The sequence below is a fragment of the Amblyraja radiata genome, chromosome 5, assembly GCF_010909765.2.
Source record: "Amblyraja radiata isolate CabotCenter1 chromosome 5, sAmbRad1.1.pri, whole genome shotgun sequence".
NCBI classification, from domain to species: domain Eukaryota; kingdom Metazoa; phylum Chordata; class Chondrichthyes; order Rajiformes; family Rajidae; genus Amblyraja; species Amblyraja radiata.
The window spans coordinates 27284288-27305344 of NC_045960.1; the positions used below are offsets into that span (position 1 = coordinate 27284288).

Consider the following 21057-nt stretch of genomic DNA (forward strand, 5'->3'; position numbering starts at 1 on the left):
CCTTTTGATCTCTGGCCTTGGTCCATCCATCTGCCTATCAAACCCTCCCTCACCTGTATCACTTGCTTGGCTGTGTCAAACCCCCACCTCTTTTCCAGCTTTCTCCCACCTACTACATTGAGTCTGAAAAAGGGTCCCATCCCAAAACGTAGCCTTTCCATGTCCCCCAGAGATGTTGCCTGACCTGCTGAATTACTCTAGCAGTTTGTGCTTTGCAGAAGATTCCAGCATCTGCATTTCCTTGTTTCTTGCATTTTATTCTCCTTGTTGTGTCAGAATTGTTTCTTTTTTTAAAGGAATGACAAAATATTCTTGGCTAGAGAGATGCAGCATGGAAATGTCCTTTGGCCTACCAAGTCCACACTGACCATCGACCACCCATTTACATTAATCTCACTCACCTACACACAAGGGGCAATTTACAGAAGCCAACTCACCTACAGAACCCACACATTTTTGGAATGCGGGGATAAATTGTAGTAAACCCAGCGGTCACAGGGAGAACATGGAAACTCCACACAGAATGGACCAGAGATCATGATTGACTCCAGGTCTCTTGGGTTGCGAATTATTGCCTTTTCAAGCCGTGACACTGTGCCATTCCAAATAATAAAACAAATCTTAATTTCTGCCTTCATGAGTGACTAAATAAAATATTCTAATCGATATACACTAACCTGCTGCAACTAGAATGCATTTATATCTTAGTGTTATAGCTGGTGTTGAAGAGCACCCCTGGGTGCCAGGCACCATTTGAATTTACATCATTGTTCATGGGTGAGGTCGAATTTTTTTTAACTTGGGGGACACGATGGTGCCTTAAGTGTCCTTGAGAGGTTAGCATCTCAACAACCTCTCAAATGGCTGAAGGACCGATTAAGTATGGGCAATAAAAGCTGGCTTTGCCAGAAATACCAGCATCTTGAAAAATGAAAAAAAAAACATATCCTTGAGCTAAGACAATTGAAGGTTCTTTCAAGAATGATGGAAAAGGCAGAAGATGGACCCTAGCATGCAGTTGGAAAATAACTGAACAATTGCTCCCATACCTTTCCCTTTCAAAGGTTGAATGCATTGCAGGGGAGGCCATTGCTATATTGGCACAAGTGACAGCAGTGGATCACTAAACTGACTAGTGGCAGAAGAGATCACCAGGCTAAGGGACATAATCTACCAATTGTCACTTTCAGTCAGTGTAATTGTGTAGGTTAGAATTGGATTGGAATGATGATGCCAGCAAGTCGACAAGGTATTGGGGTAGAGATGGGTGGAAAGAATGAATTTGACAAATGCATGGGCAATGCTGAAAAAGGTATTATTTTAAAATTCCAAAAAAATTAAAAGACCGATTCAATAATTTTGAGAATGTTAAATATATTGCCTTGCTAATTAATCTAATAGCAGCTCAGTTCATCCTTGGAACAGGTAAAGCTACAGTAGTCTGTAAAACAGTTTACTAACAACATTAAAAAGCACTGCTGTTCATAATGTTGTAACATTGAAAAATCTGGCAATGTCTAGTTTTAATCCGTCTACAAAAATATTTTACTATGAGCTCTCTACACAGTTTGAAATTAGAAAGTGGATGTTTAGTCTTGTCTATGTCATTGGAATCACGCTGTCCAATATTGCTCTGTTTCCTGCACTGTATAAATCCTCAATACAAGTCCAAAACTAGATACCACTGGCCATAAAAAAAACTGTTCACCAGAATTACAACTTTACTGATGGGTCTGATCTGTGTTTTTATGCTGAATACCAACCCCAACTTTGTTAAAGCTATTTCTGCCTTTGAGTCAGAAACTTAACATCCAATACCCCGTTCTAGAAATAATGGCTCCTCGTCACAGCATGGCAGTTCTACTTTGCTTTTGTTTTCTGTTTATAGGGCCTTGTGATGAATTCATTCACTGCCAGATTTGTCTATGTTACAACTATAATCACACTTGAAAAATAATTAATTGGCTGTGATGTGCTTCAACAAATTATGAAAGGAAGAAATTATGACAGGAAGAATCCTGGGACTCCAATGAATTTCCTCTACCACCACACTTACACCACCAATCTCCTCATATTATTGTCACTCTTTATTACAGACCACTGCATGCTTGCAGTAAATTCAAAGATGCCTGACAAAGTCATGTAATGGGTGTCTTTGTAGTGGCTTACTACTTCTCCATTTCATCTCACACATTTACCTGCTACAGGCTTAATGTGCTGCTGTCATTTATCACTCAACAAATATGGGAGAAATTAACAGAATGATTGTACAGGAAGGAACTGTAGATGCTGGTTTACACTGAAGATAGACACAAACTGCTGGAGTAACTCAACAGGTCAGGCAGCATGTCTGGATGGAAGGAATAGGTGACGTTTCGGGTCGAAGGGTCCAAACATTACCTGGTCCTTCTCTCCAGAGATTTTGCCTGACCCGCTGAGTTACTCCAGCATGTTGTGTCTATTAACAGAAAGAATCATATGTATTTCAAGAGATTTGAGAAAGCAAGCTGATTTCCAATCATTGGTCAGGATAAAAGAGCTCAGTCCAGTCAAGATGCAGTAGAAGGTCATGTTTGCTGAACAAATCTCTAAATGCCTTGAGCATCTCAGAGAGGAAGTCACCTTACAGTGTACATTTTGAACCAACAAATACCTCATTGACAATCGGAAAATGATCTAATCCCTCATCAGGATGAACCTGGATCATCTGCAAAGGCAAGCAGATTGAACACTTTTTTTTCAGCAAATGAATTAATTTAGTTTTATCAGTTCAATACTTCTCATTTTTTTCTGCTTGGTAAATGCCCTTTAGAGATAATGTTAAATAAGAAGATTGCAGTCTGATTGAAATGTAAAAATGATTTACCATGAGGCTATAAAAGTGCTCAGATATTACAGAACATGAACAGGTTGAGAGGGAGAGAAATCTTGATCAGGGAAGGCACCATTTGTGGTATGGAAATTGGAGGATAGGGTATCAATCATGACACCAAATCAGTAACAACTACACTAGTACTCTTAGTAGGGTGAACTCGCGCAATGGGCTTTATTTAACAATAGTGTCGAAAAGGCCCAGGTCCACTCAAGGGCACTTACCATCATCATCAGTGAGGGGGCACCAATAACTTGGATTCACCCCAACAAACTTCCCTTGGCCTCAACAGGAAGTAATGACAGTCAGGTTTGTCCAGGTGGCTCAGTCATCTTCAGATAGAAAAGTAGAAGCCCAGTGAGCAGCTGGCCCTGCCACTTCCTCCTTTATCCACCCTCCTGGCTCAAGCTCCTGGGTTGAAAGGAGTAGGGCTGATGAGATGCAGGTGAATTGAATCATTAACCACTAATTGGACTAGGTTGTGGCATGTTTACCTGTGGCTTTGGTTTACTGCAGAGTGCCGGTGTTTTCCAGCCACCCCTAAACCTAAGTGATGATCCCAGGGTTTGTACAGACCCGACCAGGGGGTGTGCAATCGGGGGAGGACATGAAACAAAAAGTAGTCTTGTAAAGAGAGAAACCAATGCAATATTCTGGAATTAGCATCCTTGGCTTTTGCCATCCATTGCAGGGGGGGCTTGGTCTGTGACAAGTGTACACTGTCGCTCGGCCAGATAGTACTGTATCTGCAGCACAGTGCCACAGCAGTAGAGTTGCTGCCTTATGCCTCTGTCCCACTTAGGAAACCTGAACGGAAACCTCTGGAGACTTTGCGCCCCACCCAAGGTTTCCGTGCAGTTCCCGGAGGTTGCAGGTGGTTGCCGGAGGTTGCAGGTAGTGGAAGCAGGTAGGGAGACTGACAAAAACCTCCAGGAACCGCACGGAAACCTTGGGTGAGGCGCAAAGTCTCAAGAGGTTTCCATTCAGGTTTCCTAAGTGGGACAGGGGCATTACAGTGCCAGAGACCGGTTTCAAGACTGACCACGGATGCTGTCTGTATGGAGTTTTACGTTCTCCCCGTAAAAGCGTGGGTTTCCCCGTGTGCTCCAGTTTCCTCCCACACTCCAAAGACGTACAGGTTTGTAGGGTAATAGCTTCAATAAAACTTGTAAATTGTCCCTAGTGTAGCATAGTGTTAGTGTACATAAATCGGTGTGCAGCACGGACCTGGTGGATCGAAGGGCCTGTTTACACGCTGTCTCCATAAACTAAAATAAACTAAATCCTGTAGGGCCCACTTGATAGCCAAGGCCCCTCGCTGCATACCTCGTCTCAGGCAGTGTTAATTTCCGATTGGCGAAAACCATCGGGTGCTCCTGTTCAGTTTATTTTATTGTCACATGTACCAAGATCCAGTGAAAAGCTTTTTTGTTGCGTGCTAACCAGTCAGCTGAAAGACAATACATGATTACAATTGATTCATTCACAGTGCACAGAGTGGTGAAAACCGCGCAGCACATCATCGGTGCCCCGCTCCCTGCCATGGATGCCCTCCACCGAAAACGGTGTCTGAGACGGGCTGGGAAGATCATTAAAGACCCCTCCCACCCCAACCATGGACTGTTTGCCCTCCTCCCATCAGGGAGACGGTACAGGAGCCTCAGGTCTCGTACCAGCAGGATGAGGAACAGCTTCTACAATTATACCATCACATTGTTGAACTTGGAGTCCCGCCGATAGATTTCTCCGGTCCCTCCGTCCCCATTGTTTAATTATTCTGTATTTTTGATTATGCTGTATCTTCTTTTTTTTAAATTTCTATATGCACTACAACTACGGACTGACGCAAAACTGCATTTCGTTGTACCCATACTCAGTATTTGTGCAATGACATTAAAGTTGAATTGAATTGAATTGAAAAAAACCAGATACAAGATAAAGGGAATAATGTTTAGTTCAACACAAGGCCAGTAAAGTCTGATCAAAGATAGTCTGAGGATTGCCATTGAGGTAGATAGTAGTTCAGGACTGCTCTCTAGTTGTGGTAGGATGGTTCAGTTGCCAGATAACAGCTGGGAAGAGACTATCCCTGAATCTGGAGGTGTGCGTTTTCACACTTCTGTACCTTTTGCCCGATGGGAGAGATTAGAAGAGGGAGTGGCCAGGGTGCAACTCGTCCTTGATTTTACATATATACAGGTAGTAGGGGGCTGAGAATGCATTTTGCGGCGCACTAGTGTTCAGAATTATTGTGGAGGATGATTTGTCACCTATCCTCACTGAACGTGGTCTGTTGGCCAGGAAGTCGAGGATCCAGTTGCAGAGAGGAGTGCTGACTCCAAGTTCCACGTGTTTTTGAGATGAGCTCGATTGGGATAATGGTATTGAAAGCAGAGCTTTCGGCAATGAATGGGAGTCTGACGTAGGTGTCCTCCTTACCCAGGTGTTCCAAGGATCAGTGTAGGGCCAGAGAGATGGCATCAGCCGTGGACCTGTTATGGCAATACATGTACCCAGCAGATCAAGGCTGCTTGGTAGGCTGGAGTTGATGTGTGCCATAACCAGCCTCTCAAAACACTTTGTGATGGTGAATGTCAAGGCCACTGGACAGTAGTTATTAAGGCATGAGGTCTTGCTTTTCTTTGGCATCGGGATGATAATGGTCTCCCTGAAGCAGGAGGGTACCTTAAAACTGAGTTGGGAGAGATTTGCCTGTGAATACTCTCGCTAGTTGGTCCACCTAGGGTGTGGCCTACAGTCAGTTAGTTTATTTATTTCTCTATTTTGGGATAAAAATGGTGTTACCTTAACTGACACCTTAACGAATAATGAAAGGCTTGGATAGAGTGGATGTGGAGTGGATGTTTTAATTAGTGGGAGATTCTAGGACTACTGGTCATAGCCTCAGAGATGAGAAGGAATTTGTTTAGTCAAAGGGAGGTGAATCTGTGGAATTCTTTGCCACAGAAGATTGTGGAGGCCAAGTCAATGGATATTTTTAAGGCAGAGATAGATAGATTCTTGATTAGTACGAGTGTCAGGAGTTATGGGGAGAAGGCAGCAGAATGTGGTTTGGAGGGAGAGATAGATCAGCCATGATTGAATAGCGGAGCAGACTTGATGGGCCGAATGGCCTAATTCTGCTCCTATCACGTATGACCTTATGACCATAACTCCTGCGGTCCAGCAGGGTAATTTGCCTATTTAAGAAGGACTAGAAATTTGACTTGTCTTTCGAGTGTATACCATTGGCACATATCTATGAATTTTTTTTCTCTCGCTTTTACCTTCAATCAATTGTAACTACTCATTAACCATTGCTTTTTATCACCTTTTGATTGCATTTTTTGAAAGACGCAGCATGGAAACACGTCGTTTGTCCCACTGAGTCCATGCTGATCATCAATCACCTATTCACACTACCACTATGTTATCCCACTTTCACATCCACTCCTTACACATCCAGGTAATTAACAGTAGCTAATTAACCTACAAACCTGGGATGTGGGAGGAAACCAGAAATGCCGAAGGAAGAGAACGTACACAGAGAGATCCTAAGTTCAGGATCAAAGCTAGGTTTCTGGCACTGTGCCGCCCCTAATGGCAAATGTGGGTATCGATCCTGCTACCTCTTGCATGCTAACCGAGTTCTACCATTTGAGCTAATTCCAAAGCATGTTGTTGGACAACCTTCTACTTACAGCTTATTTTCAGATTTCCTAATCTGTTAATAGTAAATTTTGCTAACTAATTTGGCTTCAGTGGAGGTAATAAATATGAAATATATAAAATGGGCTGACAATTCACTATCATCTGCTTCACATTGTTGCAAGATAGTCAAGATCTTCCCATTGAAGGTGATTTAATGGCAATGCTAGGACAAGCATGAATGGAGCTCAAAAGCACTGCCATGAATTGCCATCAACTGTATCCACTGTTCCAGGTGTGGACTCCTATACATCGGCAAGACCAAGCGCAGGCTCAGCGATCGTTTCGCTGAACACCTCTGCTCCGTCTGCCTACACCTACCTATCGGTTGCTCAACACTTTAATTCACCCTCCAATTTCCACACCAACCTTTCCATCCTGGGCCTCTTCCGTTGTCAGAGTGAGGCCCAGTGCAAATTAGTGAGCTCCAGTGCAAATTAAATCAACAGCATTTCATATTTCGCTTGAGCAGCTTACGACCCAGCGGTATGAATATTGACCTCTAACCAAGTAACCCTTTGCTTTCTCTCTCCATTCCTCCCCCTTCCCAGTTCTCTGACCAGTTTCACTGTCCCAATTACATGTTATCTCTGTACACTTTGTTGTCACCTTCTCCTAGCTAACAATGATCTATTTTACATTTTCCTTGATCTGCATCGCTTTTGATGTCACGTTTTCCACCCTACCCTTCCTTGTCTCTATGTCTCCCCCTCACCTGACTCTCAGTCTGAAGAAGGGTCTCGACCCGAAAGGTCACCCATTTCATCTATCCAGTGATGCTGCCTGTCCCGATGAGTCACTCGAGCATGTTGTGTCTATCATGAATAGAGACTCGTCTGAATAGGCAGAAGAGGAGTTTGCTGATTCTGTTGGGCAGTAATGAGAATTATCGAGGCAGTGTAGGGTTATATTTCACCAAGATGGTCAGAAATGTCCTCAGATAGTCTTTCAATATGGATAGATATGTGCAGAATGCAGGACCTCTAGGATTAAATGTTCATAAGTTTCAAGAGCAGAATTAAGCCATTCGGCCCAACATCTACTCCGCCATTCAATCATGGCTGATCTATCTTTCTCTCTCAATCCCATTCCCCTGCCTTCTCGCCATAACCCCTGACACCCATGCTAATCAAGAATCTGTCAATCTCGGCCTTAAAAATATCCATTGATTTGGCCTCCACAGCTGTCTGTGGCAGTGAATTCCACAGATTCACCACCCTCTGACTAAAGATATTCCTCCTCATCTCCGTTCTAAAGGTACGTACTTTTATTATGAGGCTGCAAACTCTGGTCATAGACTTTCCCACTAGTAGAAACATCCTCTCCACATTCACTCTATCCAGGCCTTTCACTGTTGACTACACTTTCACTATACCTTAATAAATGTGATATTATTCAAATGCTGCCAAATAAATCTTTCATTTTTTTCATCTTAATTTTTGTTGACAAACTGCCATCTGAAAGTATCTCAGCAGTAGCTGTGCCTATCCTTTACAGATTAGTATTAAAATCAGCAAACAAGTTGATAGACTTGAAAAATGTGCAAATCAGACACAACTCTGGATCTGTCATCTTATTATTGATAACTGAGCAACTCCAGCCAAGATTTATGATCTTAAACAACGCATTCTTCCGAGGAAGTGTAGGAAGGATACTGGACGTATTTCTTTTTGAACATCAACTAAATACAGTTCTCTCTGTTGTCAAAGCAGTTTGTTTTACTTTTTTCTTTGAATATTTTTCCTCCTCAGAAGCATTGCTTCGCTCTTTAGAAACATAACTTTAACATGTTATCACTTACATGCCTTCTGGAGGCTATAATGGTCTCCATCACGTCTTTCTCCCTACAGATTTGCATTTAAACTCCCTCTAAACAATCTAATGTTCTCATCTTTGACATTCTGCCGCAAAGTATTCTATTATGCAACAGACGAAAAGCCTACTCGACGTATGAGTACTTTTGTGTGGCCTGGATAGAGTGAATTTGGAGATGATGTTTCTACCTGTGGGAAAGTCTAGAACCAGAGGCCATAGCCACAGAATAAAAATACCTACCTTTAGAAAGGAGGTGAGGAGGAATTTCGTTAGTCAGAGGGTGGTGAATCTGTGGAATTCATTGCCACAGAAGGCTGTGGAGGCCAAGGCAATTAATATTTTTAAGGTCGAGGTTGAGCAAGTGCAATTGTTTTATGAACACGTGTGTGAACAAAACTGTGTGTTTTGTTTGGGCGGCACGATGGCGTAGCGGCAGAGCCACTAGAGACCCGGGTTCGATCCTGACAACGTGTGCTGTCTGTACGAGAGTTTGTACATTCTCCCTGTGACCTATGTGGGTTTTCTCAGAGGTCTTCGGTTTCCTCCAAAGACGTGCCTGTTTGCAGGTTAAAGGGCTTGGTAAAATTGTAAATTGTCCCTAGTGTGTGTGGGATAATGTTAATGTGCGGGGATCGCTGGTCGGCGCGGACTCGGTGGGCCGAAGGGCCTGTTTGCGCGCTGTATGTTGGTTGTCTTATTGCCTCAATGGCTTAGACATGAAGCAGGATAAGCCTTTTAACATAGCCTTTGGAAAAGTTCGTTGTTGTTCATAGACAAGTGTGAAATCTTGAAAGTGGAGTCTCTCGAGTAACTTGGTAATTTATCAATCATTTCTGGCTGTTGGATGTCGGTGTTGTGCGAGTTCGGGACAGTGAGTGAGAGGCCGCCTCGCTCATCTCATCCCACAAAGAGCGAACGCCGCCTCTAGGGGGACCTTTTGTCTTCATTCCGTTTCAAAGAAAGCCCCGTTCTTCAGTGGACTTCCTGCAGCAACTATTTCTATACCTCCAACTGTAAATTATGGAATAGTGAAGTGGGTGAGCAGAAGGACGCAATGGGCCCAATCTTGCATTTTTCAATAGTTTAACGTGGCATCTTATCCGGTGCGGACGTTGAGGGGCCTGTTCCTGTGCTGAAGTTAGACACAAAATGCTGGAGTAATTCAGCGGGACAGGCAGCATCTCCGGTGTCCCGCTGAGTTACTCCAGCATTTTGCGTCTATCTTCGGTTTAAAACCAGCATCTGCAGTTCTTTCCTACAGTTAGACAGGTAGATAGATAGGAAAGGTTTAGAGGGATATGGACCAAGCGCAGGCAAGTGGGACTAGTTGACCGTGGGACATGTTGACCGTTGTGGGCAAGTTGAGCCGAAGGCCCTGTTTCCACACTGTTTCTGTTTCTGTGTGTGTGTGTTGAAATATTTTGTATGTTTGTGTGTGTGCGTGCGTATATTATAACACATCCTCACGTTGCTTCTGCTTCTGATTCCCTTAACTGTTAACTGAAAACGACGTATTTAGTTTATTGACACATCTGCACATCTAGTCTATTTCTCTGTTTATTTTATCAAAACGCTACATGATTTCCAATACCCGTATCAAATTCTTTATGCGCCCTCTTTCCGAACTTCGCTATATATACCTAATTTCAGATTTTTGTTTCTCGTTGCCAAAACCGGCCCACGGAGACATAGTAAAGACTTTCTTCCAGCCTATAAACCAAACTTCGTCGGAGTTCTCGGTTTTCTTTTAGGCTCTCCACCAAAGTCCACGGGTTTTCAATTTGAAGACGAATTTACGTAACGAGAGATGAAGCGTGCATCATTGATGGGTCCCTCCAGTAAAAACTTCATCTGAGGAATTTGCAACATGTGGAATGCAGCCACAACGCCTTAATGAAAAAGAACTTTAAAGAAGCGAGACATCGCCCGTCCATTCGTTCCACAGCAACTGCCTGACCCGCTGCTGAGTTCCTCCAACACTCTGTGTTTTGATCAAGATTCCAGCACCTGCATTTTCTTGTATCACCTGAACAATGCACCTGGGTCCGCTCTCACCTATCCGGGTGGTTGTAAATCTCAACCCTACACATTTCTGCTTGGACTCAGAACAATAATTGCAGGCTGGCAAAGTACCCGGCGTCGCCAAACCTCTCCGCAGCTCAGATAATTTAATTGAGTAGGAGCAGAGCGGGAGAGGTTGAGGGAAACTGGATAAGACGGTAGTTTAAAATAGTAATGCAGGGTGGAAAGAGGCTCTTCGGCTCAATTTGCCCACACCGACCAATATCCATCCAAACCTGTCCTATCCGTGTAACTCTGTATATCTCCCTCTCCCCGATTCCTCAGACATCCTCCTCTATCCGTGTACCTGTCTGTTTCTTAAACGTTACAATAGTCCCTGCTTCAACTACCTCCTCTGGCAACTCGTTCCATACACCCACCAGCCTTCGTGTGGGAAAAGTTACCGCTCAATTTCCCATTAGATCTTTCCCGCTTCACTTTAAACCTACTGTATGTCCTCTGGACCTCGATTCCCCTACTCTGGGCAAGAGACTGATCTATACCTCTCCTGATTTATACAAAACATTGTAAGAAAGCGTGCAGTGGTGTTAGTGGCAAGAAACGTACAAAAGACACGGTATGTTGTACAAACGATCCAGTCCCCTCACCTGCAACAGATATCTGAATTTGAAAACATAGTTTCAAGGAGAGGACGAAAAGCATATCTAATTATTATTATTATTATTATGTTTTCTACGTTTGTGTAAAGCTATGACTTTCTATTTGACAACCCCAGCTCGGTAAGTTTTTACTGCCACAAAAATATTTCCCATTTTCACTGTATCTCGGCTGTCAGGTAAATACTCACGCCCAATGCATTTTCAAACAAATCACGACCCTGACAATATGTTTGGCTTTAAGGCTAATCTGTTATTTCTTCAGAAATGTCCTAATTTCTTCTGTTCCAAGCGACCCAGAACACACGCAAACAGACTGTATTGGCAGACTTTTATACTTTAGAGTTGTGAGAGGGGGTGGGGGCATTTAAAATGGTATTCCATCGCGCGATTCAAAAAGCGACTCGGCAATTTATGCCAGACGTTTACATATCCTATCGAGAACCGCGGGTAAAAGGAGGTGGTTGGAGAGTGGTTAGTTGAAACCCATGCTGTTTTCCAGAAGAGTTCCTATATCCTGACATGGGATAACAGGCAAACAGACCACCGATAGATACATCGGAGACACGTGAAAATGCAGATGCCGGAACCTTGATCAAAATACAAAGTGCTGGAGTAATTCAGCGGGTCAGGCAGCAACTGTGGGTGGGGGTGGGGGGTGGGGGGGGGGGGGGGGGATGGACAGGCGACGTTTCGGGCCGGGAACATTTCTTCAGATGCTGAAGTCTGAAGAAGGGTCCCAATCTCAAACGTCGCCTATCCATTCGCTCCACGGACTAATACATTGTATATGCAGCCCGATCTGTTGCGTGCATCTGCAATCGATTAACTTGAGGATCAAGTATCCGCTCCAACTATTTTTTTTAAAGCAAATGTTTGAAGAGGAAGTGATATTCCAGAAATGTATAAACAAAATCCCATACTTTCAAAGTAACAAGCTCGGCGCTGCTCACGACCCATGCTGTTTATGAAAGGCGATGGGGGTTTCATTGGCCTTTTAGGAACATTTTTCCTATTTAAACACAAAATGTTGGAGTATCTCAGCGGGGCAGGCTTCTTCAGTCTGAAGAAGGGTCTCGACCCGAAACATCACCCATTCTTTCTCTCCAGAGTTGCTGCCTGTCCCGCTGAGTTACTCCAGCATTTTGTGTCTATCTTCGGTGTAAAAAAACCAGCATCTACAGTTCCTTCCTACACACTTCCCATTTGCCCTTTGTTTAGAATTGTTACACCAAGTGAATATATCACCCAATGTTCTTCTCTCCGTTGTCTTTAAAGAACGATTTTCATTTGTTACATGTTCCCTACAAAACATATACGAACAACTGGTTTACAATACTTAATAGGCATCATTCAGCTATGTAAATAGAGGTGCGCGCCGGGTTGCAGGAGGGGAGGATATCTTCCTTTCAGATATGCAGTGAAGCATTTACACACTCATTCAGTCTCTCTCCACGAACAGAAACGCAACGCGCCGTTTCCTTTCAGTGCGAAGAAAAAGCCCTGTAGCGGAGACCTGGTGATTCGGCGGACACCCCCTCTCTGTTCGAATAGTCCCATCACTGGGACCGAGCGAATCATGTCCGTTCTCGCAGCGATTGGCAGATACATTATTGTTAAAATTAAACCAGGGTCGAGTAAAGGAGGGGGAAGTGGAGGTGGCGCTGTGGATTTGGGACACGATTGGATCGGTTACCTCTTTGTGTGTGTGTGTGTGTGTGGTTTTTCATATTCCCGCTGAGCAGGATTGGTCTTCGAGCCATAAAAACAAGAGAACAACTAAAAAAAAGGCTAAACAAGTAACCTGAGACTTTGGGAGCACGTTATTGCACTCCCCGGCTGCCGGAAGGGCTTTGACCAACGGGCGAGGAAGTTTAACTTGCAGCCGGCGCTTGGGGGCTGTCGGCGCAGGAGGGAGGGGGTAGGAGGGGGAGGGGGGCAGCAACGCGGCAGAAAAAGTTCAGATTGCCGAGGAGATTGCATGGAAGAGGCGAGCGAGGTGAGGAGGAGTGGGATCGGGGGCGGGGCGCTTGCAGGAGCGCGTTGAAGCCACACACGCACAGACACACTCACTCAGTCAGTCAGAGCGGGAGGAGTTTCGGTGGCGCTTCTGATTTTTTCCATTAAAACCTCCGGGCTCCTTGCTTCCCCATCGATTTAATCCTCGGCCTCTGGCAAAGATTTAGATCATTTGCAACAGCCGATCCCACAGCCCCCCCCCCCCCCCCCCCCCCAAAAACCCTAAACTTCCCCACCCTCTGGCCAATGCCTCCCCGCCACCTCCCACTTCACGCCGCCAGTGTGCGCGCGTTATAAAGAGGTTGAAGGCTTGGTTGGTGGGTGGGCGGTGGGGAAAGCCGGCGATAGCATGCCTGGGTGCAGCCTGGTGCAAAGTTTGTGCCGCCCGGACAGGGCGAGGGTCTGTGTCCCGTCTCGGCCCATCCCGCCCCTGACTCTCTCGCTGCTCCTACCGCTGTTTCTGCTGTTGCTGCAACTCCGCTGCTCGGCTGCTGCCGCCGCCTCCAGCCCTTGCCCCCGGTTCTGCGAGTGCTCCGAGCCGCCGACCAGGGTGAAGTGCGTGAACAGGCAGCTGAGCTCCATCCCCAGCGACATCCCGGCCGGCGTGGAAAGGCTCTTCATCACGGGCAACAGCATCTCCACCCTCGGCGCCGGGGCGTTCGGCCAGCGCCTCGAACACCTGCTCAACCTCAACCTCAGCGACAACAAGATCGAAAGCATCGAGGCGCTGGCGTTCGCTTCCATGCCCAGCCTACGGCAGCTGGATCTCAGCAATAACCGCATCTCCACGCTGCACCCCGAGGCTTTCGGTGGCGCAGGAGGAGGGGTAGCAAGTCCCCACAGCCTACAGGAGCTCAATCTGAGCCGGGCGCTCTACAACGGCTCGGTGGCGGAACAGGTTTCCGATCTGCTCCAGAACGGTTCCCTCGCTAACCTGGTCCACCTAGAGATGTCCGACAACGACCTCTTCTACATGCCGGCCCGAGCCTTCTCACGCTTGACCAGCCTGAGGCAACTGCAACTGAGGAACAACTCCTTTGTCTCCTTCAGAGACACTTTCCAAGACCTGAACCTTCAGCAGCTCGACCTGAGGTTCAACGCCCTGAAGACACTGGGCAACGGCACGATGGCTGAGTTGAACAGTCAGCCCCAGCTTAGAGTGGACCTGCGGGATAACCCCTTCGTCTGCGACTGCGGCCTCAAGGATTTCCGGGCTTGGCTTCAAAGCACCGACAAGGTGGTGGAGAAAGACAGCTTGCTCTGCTCGTCGCCCGAGAGCCTAGGAAATAAACCCGTCCTCCAAGCTCGCTACTCCGATTTGCAGTGTTCCTTCCAAGGGGACATGGATAGCGCGTTGCAAACTTCGTACGTCTTTCTTGGGCTGGTTCTAGCCCTGATCGGGGTGATCTTCATGTTTGTCTTGTACCTGAACCGAAAAGGCATCAAAAAGTGGCTTAACAACTTCAGGGATGCATGCCGAGACCACATGGAAGGCTACCATTACCGGTACGAGATTAACTCAGACCCCAGATTGACAAACCTTAGTTCTAGTTCGGACTTGTAATGTACAATACCGGGGGAAAAAATACTTTATTTGAGACTGATTACGACGTGGATGGATTTTTTTTAAAGAAATGATTCATTATTTGTAATCCCAATGCATGATGACATCTATTCATTACAGATGGCTTTAAAGTTACTGTCGCTCCATGGAACTTGGACAGTGACTAAAGGTTTGACACTCACGGTGGGACCTGTTCCACGCGCTGCTGTGCATGTGTGTGTGTGTGTGTTTGTTTCGTGTGTTTATGTGATCCTCAGCTCTCTCTTTTAGGACCTGCGGTGTAACTGTGCCAAAAAGAAAATCAGGGAGGCTGTTGGAAGATGATGCTAGTCTTCAATTCTTCCGCTCAGAGTAGACTGCTTCTTGAAACTTACAAAGAGGATTTGGATTTGCAATGTATCCTTGTCGGGGAGGGGAATGATTAATTGCTGCAGTGACCGCTTCACCGTTTTATGGAATAATAAGGCAGAACTGAGTTGCCTGGAGCAATAAGAAACGGTGGGGCAGCAAACATTATTTTTAAACTTCCCAAATTCGGAAGTGTTATCGTCCAAGCGATGTCCCCATCACAAAACAACCGGCTGCTTCGGTGCTTATCAGAATTACAGCCGCTTAAATCTGCCCCCCAGTCAATAGACCGAAATAGGCGCCGTCTAACGTCGTCCATTTAAAAAAAATGTACCTGCCTCCCACTAACTTTGCGAAATCACTAACAATCCTCAGTTTTGTTTGGTGTAAGAAGGGATTTCAGATGCTGCTTTATACCTAAGATAGACACAAAGTGCTGGAGTAACTCAGCGGGCCAGGCAGCATCTCTGGAGAGAAGGAATAGGGGACGTTTGGTGTCGAGGTCCTTCTTCAGACTGAGAGTCCGGGAGGGGGGAAACTAGAGATATGGGAAGGTTCAGAACAAAGCCGAGACTGTATTGCTAACTCGGGAAAGGTGGAGTCCACAATGGTCCATTGTTGGTAGACACAAGCATGCTGGAGTAACTGAGCTGGACAGGCGGCATCTCTGGAGAGAAGGGATGGGTGACGCTTCGGGTCAAGACCCTTCTTCAGACGTCTCGACCCCAACCGTCCCCCATTCCTTCTCTCCAGAGTCGGTGTAAACTAGCATTCTAGTTCCTTCCTACACACATGGTCCATTGTTGGCTGGCGACGAGGTGATGACGAAGGAATACAAACGGTGAAATGGGCAAGAAGCCGAGGGTGGGAGGGACGGAGAGAGAGGGGGATGCAAGGGTTACTTGAAGTTATAGACATCGATATTCATACCGCTGAGTCGGTTTTATTGGGCACTCGAGACGAGTAAAAAGGGGGATTATTGCAATGAAAGGTGGTCTTCACTCAGTCTGCTCCAGTGGAACGGCGCTGTTGGAAAACAGCTGGATGCACAAAGATCAAGGACTCCCCTCGTCCCATCCCCCAAGTTTTATTCAATAGAACGCCCTCCCCACACGGAGTTCGGTTTAATTGATTTTGCCCGCAGGCCTCTCTCGCACTGTCAACGTTATGTGAGAACTGCGAAATCCAGCTTGACAACAGTCTATTTCAAAGGGGCACACGCGGGTGAAAAGCAGCAAAATAATGGTAAAAACAGCCCCGCGCGTTGATACAGAGATAGCAATAGAGGTCCTCCTCTTGTTCCAGTGTCCCTCCTGTCTTCACAAATTATTGTTAGCTTGAAGATAGACACAAAATGCTGGAGTAACTCAGCGGGACAGGCAGCATCTCTGGAGAGAAGGAATGGGTGACGTTTCGGGTCCAGACCCTGCTTCAGACTAGTCAGGGGAGAGGGATACGAGAGATATTGAAAGGTGCGTCGCTTCAAAGCCGTCTCTTCAAAAGAAAGAGGGAATGCAAGGGTTGCTTGAAATTAGAGAGTTTGGGAAAAATACAACTTTTAGCAATTAGTGGAAAAATACATTTTATAGACAGCAAGCACACAACACAGACACTGCGGGAAGGAACGGTGCAGAGGGTATGTAAATAACAAATATTTGCACGGACAAGCCTGCATTATTTATCAAAAGTAGTAAATTAGATCCTCAGCCCTACAGTAAAACGTTAGAATCTGAATGCTTTAGCACTGCTTAGTAATAATGCATGTATGGTCTGGGGAAGGGGTGCTCTGGGGTAATACTAGAAACTCGTTAGCCAGTGAATAAATCCAGCTCATAACATTTGTTCATTTCCTCACCATCAATGAGCCTTGCCACATCACAACAGCGGGGAAACTTAGCAATGTAAACAATTGACTGCTTCCATATGCAGCTTGTTTCATCTGAGCCTTGGTTCATTTAGTTCTTCTGTGCAGATGCATGTCACAGGAGTGGAAGCATTCCCACGTCTTGCATGCCCTCGAGTCCTACAGCATGGAAAGAAACCCTGCGGCCCAACTTGCCCACACCGGGTGCCAACATGTCCCAGCTACACTAGTCCCACCTGCCTGCGTTTGGCCCATATCCCTCTGACACTGCCCCATCCATGTATCTGTCTAAATTTTGTGAAACGTTGCGACTGTAAATATCTGTTGTGGAACAAGTTTAAAGTTCCCCTTCCTCTACAAATTTAAAGCTCAACCTATGACTCTATGACTATAACCAGAGAGCTGACATTTTGCACAACTTACAGTGGGGAAGGTTTGATGGAATGACTTGCTAAAAACCAGATGGGAATGGGAAATAGCGCCAAGCTGATGTTCATGATGTTCAGATTTGTAATCTCATATCACTCGTTTGAAAATGTTGCCAGCGATGTGTCAGATAACTGGATGACGCATTGCTTGTCTTGGCAAAGAATGAAGCTTTGTAAGTTGCTGCAGACTAGCTGTCCCTCCTCAGTCCCAAGCAGCAGGCAGTTCTTTGAACACTTTTGCTGTAATAACACACCAGGTTGTAGAATTTGTATCACCTGATGCTTCAGAGAAATCTGCAGACGGTGAGTAAAATCACACATACTAAATTTGCAATCTTGGTGACAGAATATATAGGGCAGAGGACAGATCTAACGAGCTGAATAGAAAATAGTCACTAATAACATCCTCTATAATGATGTGGCAGATGCCCTTATAAGCTCTGAGCTGTCACTGATATTTGTTTCATAATATGACCTAAAGCTACTACTATAAGGAAACAGCCACTGTCTTCCTAATGGGCATTTTCCCTATTTAATCCAACCAAATTCCACTTGAAATAGCTATTTTCTACTGGTGTTAATCATTTGAATTCCTACAGCAGAGTTGGCAGCATAAATTATCGCAGTTCAGCTGATGACTTGTATTCAGAATCCATTCGTTTGAAATGTATATATTTATTTATATAAGATGAGTTTACTTATGAAACGATACTGACATGCGTTGCTTAAATACGGGTTATATCCTGAATTTCACCTATTTGCCTGGTCATATGTAAATTTTAAAAACAGGTAGCTCGGTCTTTTTATAAGCTGTTATTCTTAAACATGTTCTAATTTCTGTTCGTTGTTTTTTTTTAAATTGTCATTTAAAAAAAATAAATTCCTTCACTTGTGAATTATTTTTCTGTGGGAGAAGATGAGCTGGTATGATGTTTCATTGATCAAAGAAAGAAGTAAAGCAAGAGGCAGAAATCTAGGTTAAGGCCATCTGGAGTGCATTTTATCCTGATCTACATATATATAGGTTTGCGCAGTGATGGCAAGAAATGTGCTGAATACAGCGTTCTACCCATGTCACGTCCATGACTGGTACCCATCGGGCTTCTAGATCCTCGCGACACTAACAAGGCCGTGATGGGGACGGCAGGGTTGGGGGGAAGTGCATTTATGTATTTGGTCCTAACAATGCCACTGATGTAGCCATTAATAAATATCTTGTCAGCAACGGAATCATTGCATGCAACAAAAAAAAAGCAGTGTATTAGAAGTTGGAATAAAAAGAAAGTCCCATTCCTAGAGCCCTGATGAGTGTAAGCTGCATGTTGTCTGCTTTACAATGGCTTTGTTAACTTTTATTAAGAAAATAAATAATATTGTAGCTCGTTTCTGGTCTTAATTTACTATGTATTTAATCACTAATATTCATTATGTGTGTGTATGTGTGTCTCTGTATATGTGTGAGAGATAGAGTTCCTGCCGGGTATTAGTTGATACCTGTACTTGCTGCGAACCAACGTCAAATGCATCTTCCCCACGGTAATCGGAAGCTATTCATTCTCATTTAAAAACTTGTGGTCGTCATAAGGAATAGTAGAATTAGGCCATTCGGCCCATCAAGTCTACTCCACCATTCAATCATGATCTATCTCTCCCTCTTAACCTCATTCTCCTGCCTTTTCCCCCATAACCCCTGACACCCGTACTAATCAAGAACCTTACAATCTCCGCTTTAAAAATATCCATTGACGTGGCCTCCACAGCTGTCAGTGGCAAAGAATTTCACAGATTCGCCACCCTCTTACTGAATAAATTTCTCCTTGTCTCCTTCCTAAAAGAACATCCTTTAAATCCGAGGCTATGTCCTCTGGTCCTAGACTCTCCCACTAGTGGAAACATCCTCTCCACGTCCACTCTTTCAGTGAACAGCGAACAGTTTAGTGAACAAGAAGTAGTTCTGACTAATTAGAAGATAAGTCATTCATCATTGAAACAGTAATGCCCGGTCATTCTGTGTGTGATCTGATTTCCTTTGACTCCCCTGTCGTGCAAGTGGGATGTTGTGTAGCTGCATCAGTCTTCATCCATATTTCTTACAGACTCAGCCAGCCCTGCAGCGTTCACTGAGTCTGTCACGGGCAGATGTTACTGTCTTGTGGTAAAGTTACCTAAACCAAAGCCAAGGGAGAGTGCAACAATGACAAGACCAAGACCAAACGCACACAAGCTGCTGATTAACGGTGACAAGAATTTATATAGGAGTCTTTAACAGAAACTGTTTGAAAGCAATGATAAAATATTCCATGCAATAGAACAAACAAAAACAAAAGGCAGGTTTCAAGAAGACTTTCATAATTAGAAGCAATGGGCTTTAGGAAATAATGTTTTAACCACTGGAGCTGAAGTAGCTAAAGGAATTAGGATGGCACAGTGGCGCAATGGTAGAGTTGCTGTCTGTATGGAGTTTGTATGTTCTCCCTGTGAGTATGTGGGTTTTCTCCGGGTGCTCCGGTTTCCTCCCACTCTCAAAGACGTACAGGTTAATTGGCTTTGGTAAACAATTGTGAATTCTCCCTAGTGTGTAAGGTTAGTGTTAGTGTACGGGGTGATTGTTGGTCAGCATGGACTCGGTGGGCTAAAGGGCCTGTTTCTGTGCTGTATCTCTAAAGTAAAGGATTGGCTTCACCTATGGAGGTGGGTAGAGTGGTGCATGGCAGTGGTCAGAAGTGGAGAAGATGTTCCGGCTGATGCACTTCCCCAGGGACATGCTGCTCTGTTGGTACATTATATGCAGCCATGGTTTATGGGGCATGCTAGCAAAACCCATCTACTCTTCAATTCTCTGCTCGAAGTTTGCACAGATATTGAGCATTAGGGCCAAAGAAGAAGTACTTGAAATTAATGATTTGAGTTTTTAATTTCTTTTCTTAGAGACGTAACCCAATGTAAATCTGATATAACAGAAATGATAGACTAACAGAACTTAACAGAACAAAATATGTCTATTGGATTTTATAAATTCATTGGACTTGATAGTCTGATGTGGAAGTTGATCCTGGGGAAAGAATAAGCATGTGCATAGGCTTGCCAACGTTCTCACTCCCAAATATAGGACAAATGGTCAAAATAAGGGACAAATTCCCAACGGCATAAAGTACAGAAGGCCTACATCAAGTCACCGCTGGCGGGTTAACCCACGTCCTTTTTTGCTTCCCATTGCTTGTTGTAGCTGCACAGCATTTTCTGTTTTGCAGGTTTATCCATATTTGCCAAATATGGCTAATGCCAAACCGACCGAACAACACCAGACGTTACTGAAATTTTTTGTTTTGTCAGGAATTGGCAAAATATAGCGTACAACTTATGCGCATAAGGGGGTCTGTGATTGGATGATGGGTGAATCACTCGTGTGTGGCATCAACAGCACATGCAACATGCACGCACACTGTTGTATCAGAGCTAGGATCTGTCTGTAAGCGTGCCCTCTGGTGATTACAGATTACAGATGCTCCTCGACTTACGATGCTTCGACTGATGATATTACGACTTTACGATGGTGCAAAAGCGATAAACATTCAGTACAAACCGTACTTTGAACTTTGAATTGTCATCTTTTTGACGTACCAGGCGTGCAACTGATGCATGGAAAGTGACAGGACGTCAACCAAGTCTGGGGAAATTCATTGACCGGCTCGGCCGTGGCTGGGTGAATGATGAGTTGGCCCGGGTGCTGGACTGCACACAAAGCCCAGCTGGCGGGCTAG

At 44.9% G+C, this 21057-nt stretch overlaps 1 protein-coding gene across 3 annotated transcripts; it reads left to right on the forward strand.

Annotated features, from left to right (window-relative positions):
* The first annotated feature begins 13021 nt into the window (after window positions 1–13021).
* On the forward strand, window positions 13022–20756 carry tpbg (trophoblast glycoprotein). Of its 3 annotated transcripts, none has more exons than XM_033020830.1 (2): window positions 13022–14598; window positions 20630–20756. In XM_033020830.1, exons 1-2 carry the CDS (start codon window positions 13442–13444, stop codon window positions 20664–20666), a joined length of 1194 nt encoding a protein of 397 aa, XP_032876721.1. In that variant the 5' UTR covers window positions 13022–13441; the 3' UTR covers window positions 20667–20756. The 3 variants fall into 3 exon arrangements, with proteins under 3 accessions (XP_032876721.1, XP_032876719.1, XP_032876720.1); XM_033020828.1 differs by lacking the exon at window positions 20630–20756 and adding an exon at window positions 14927–15664; XM_033020829.1 differs by lacking the exon at window positions 20630–20756 and having other exon boundaries at window positions 13024–14990.
* Window positions 20757–21057: the final 301 nt, after the last annotated feature.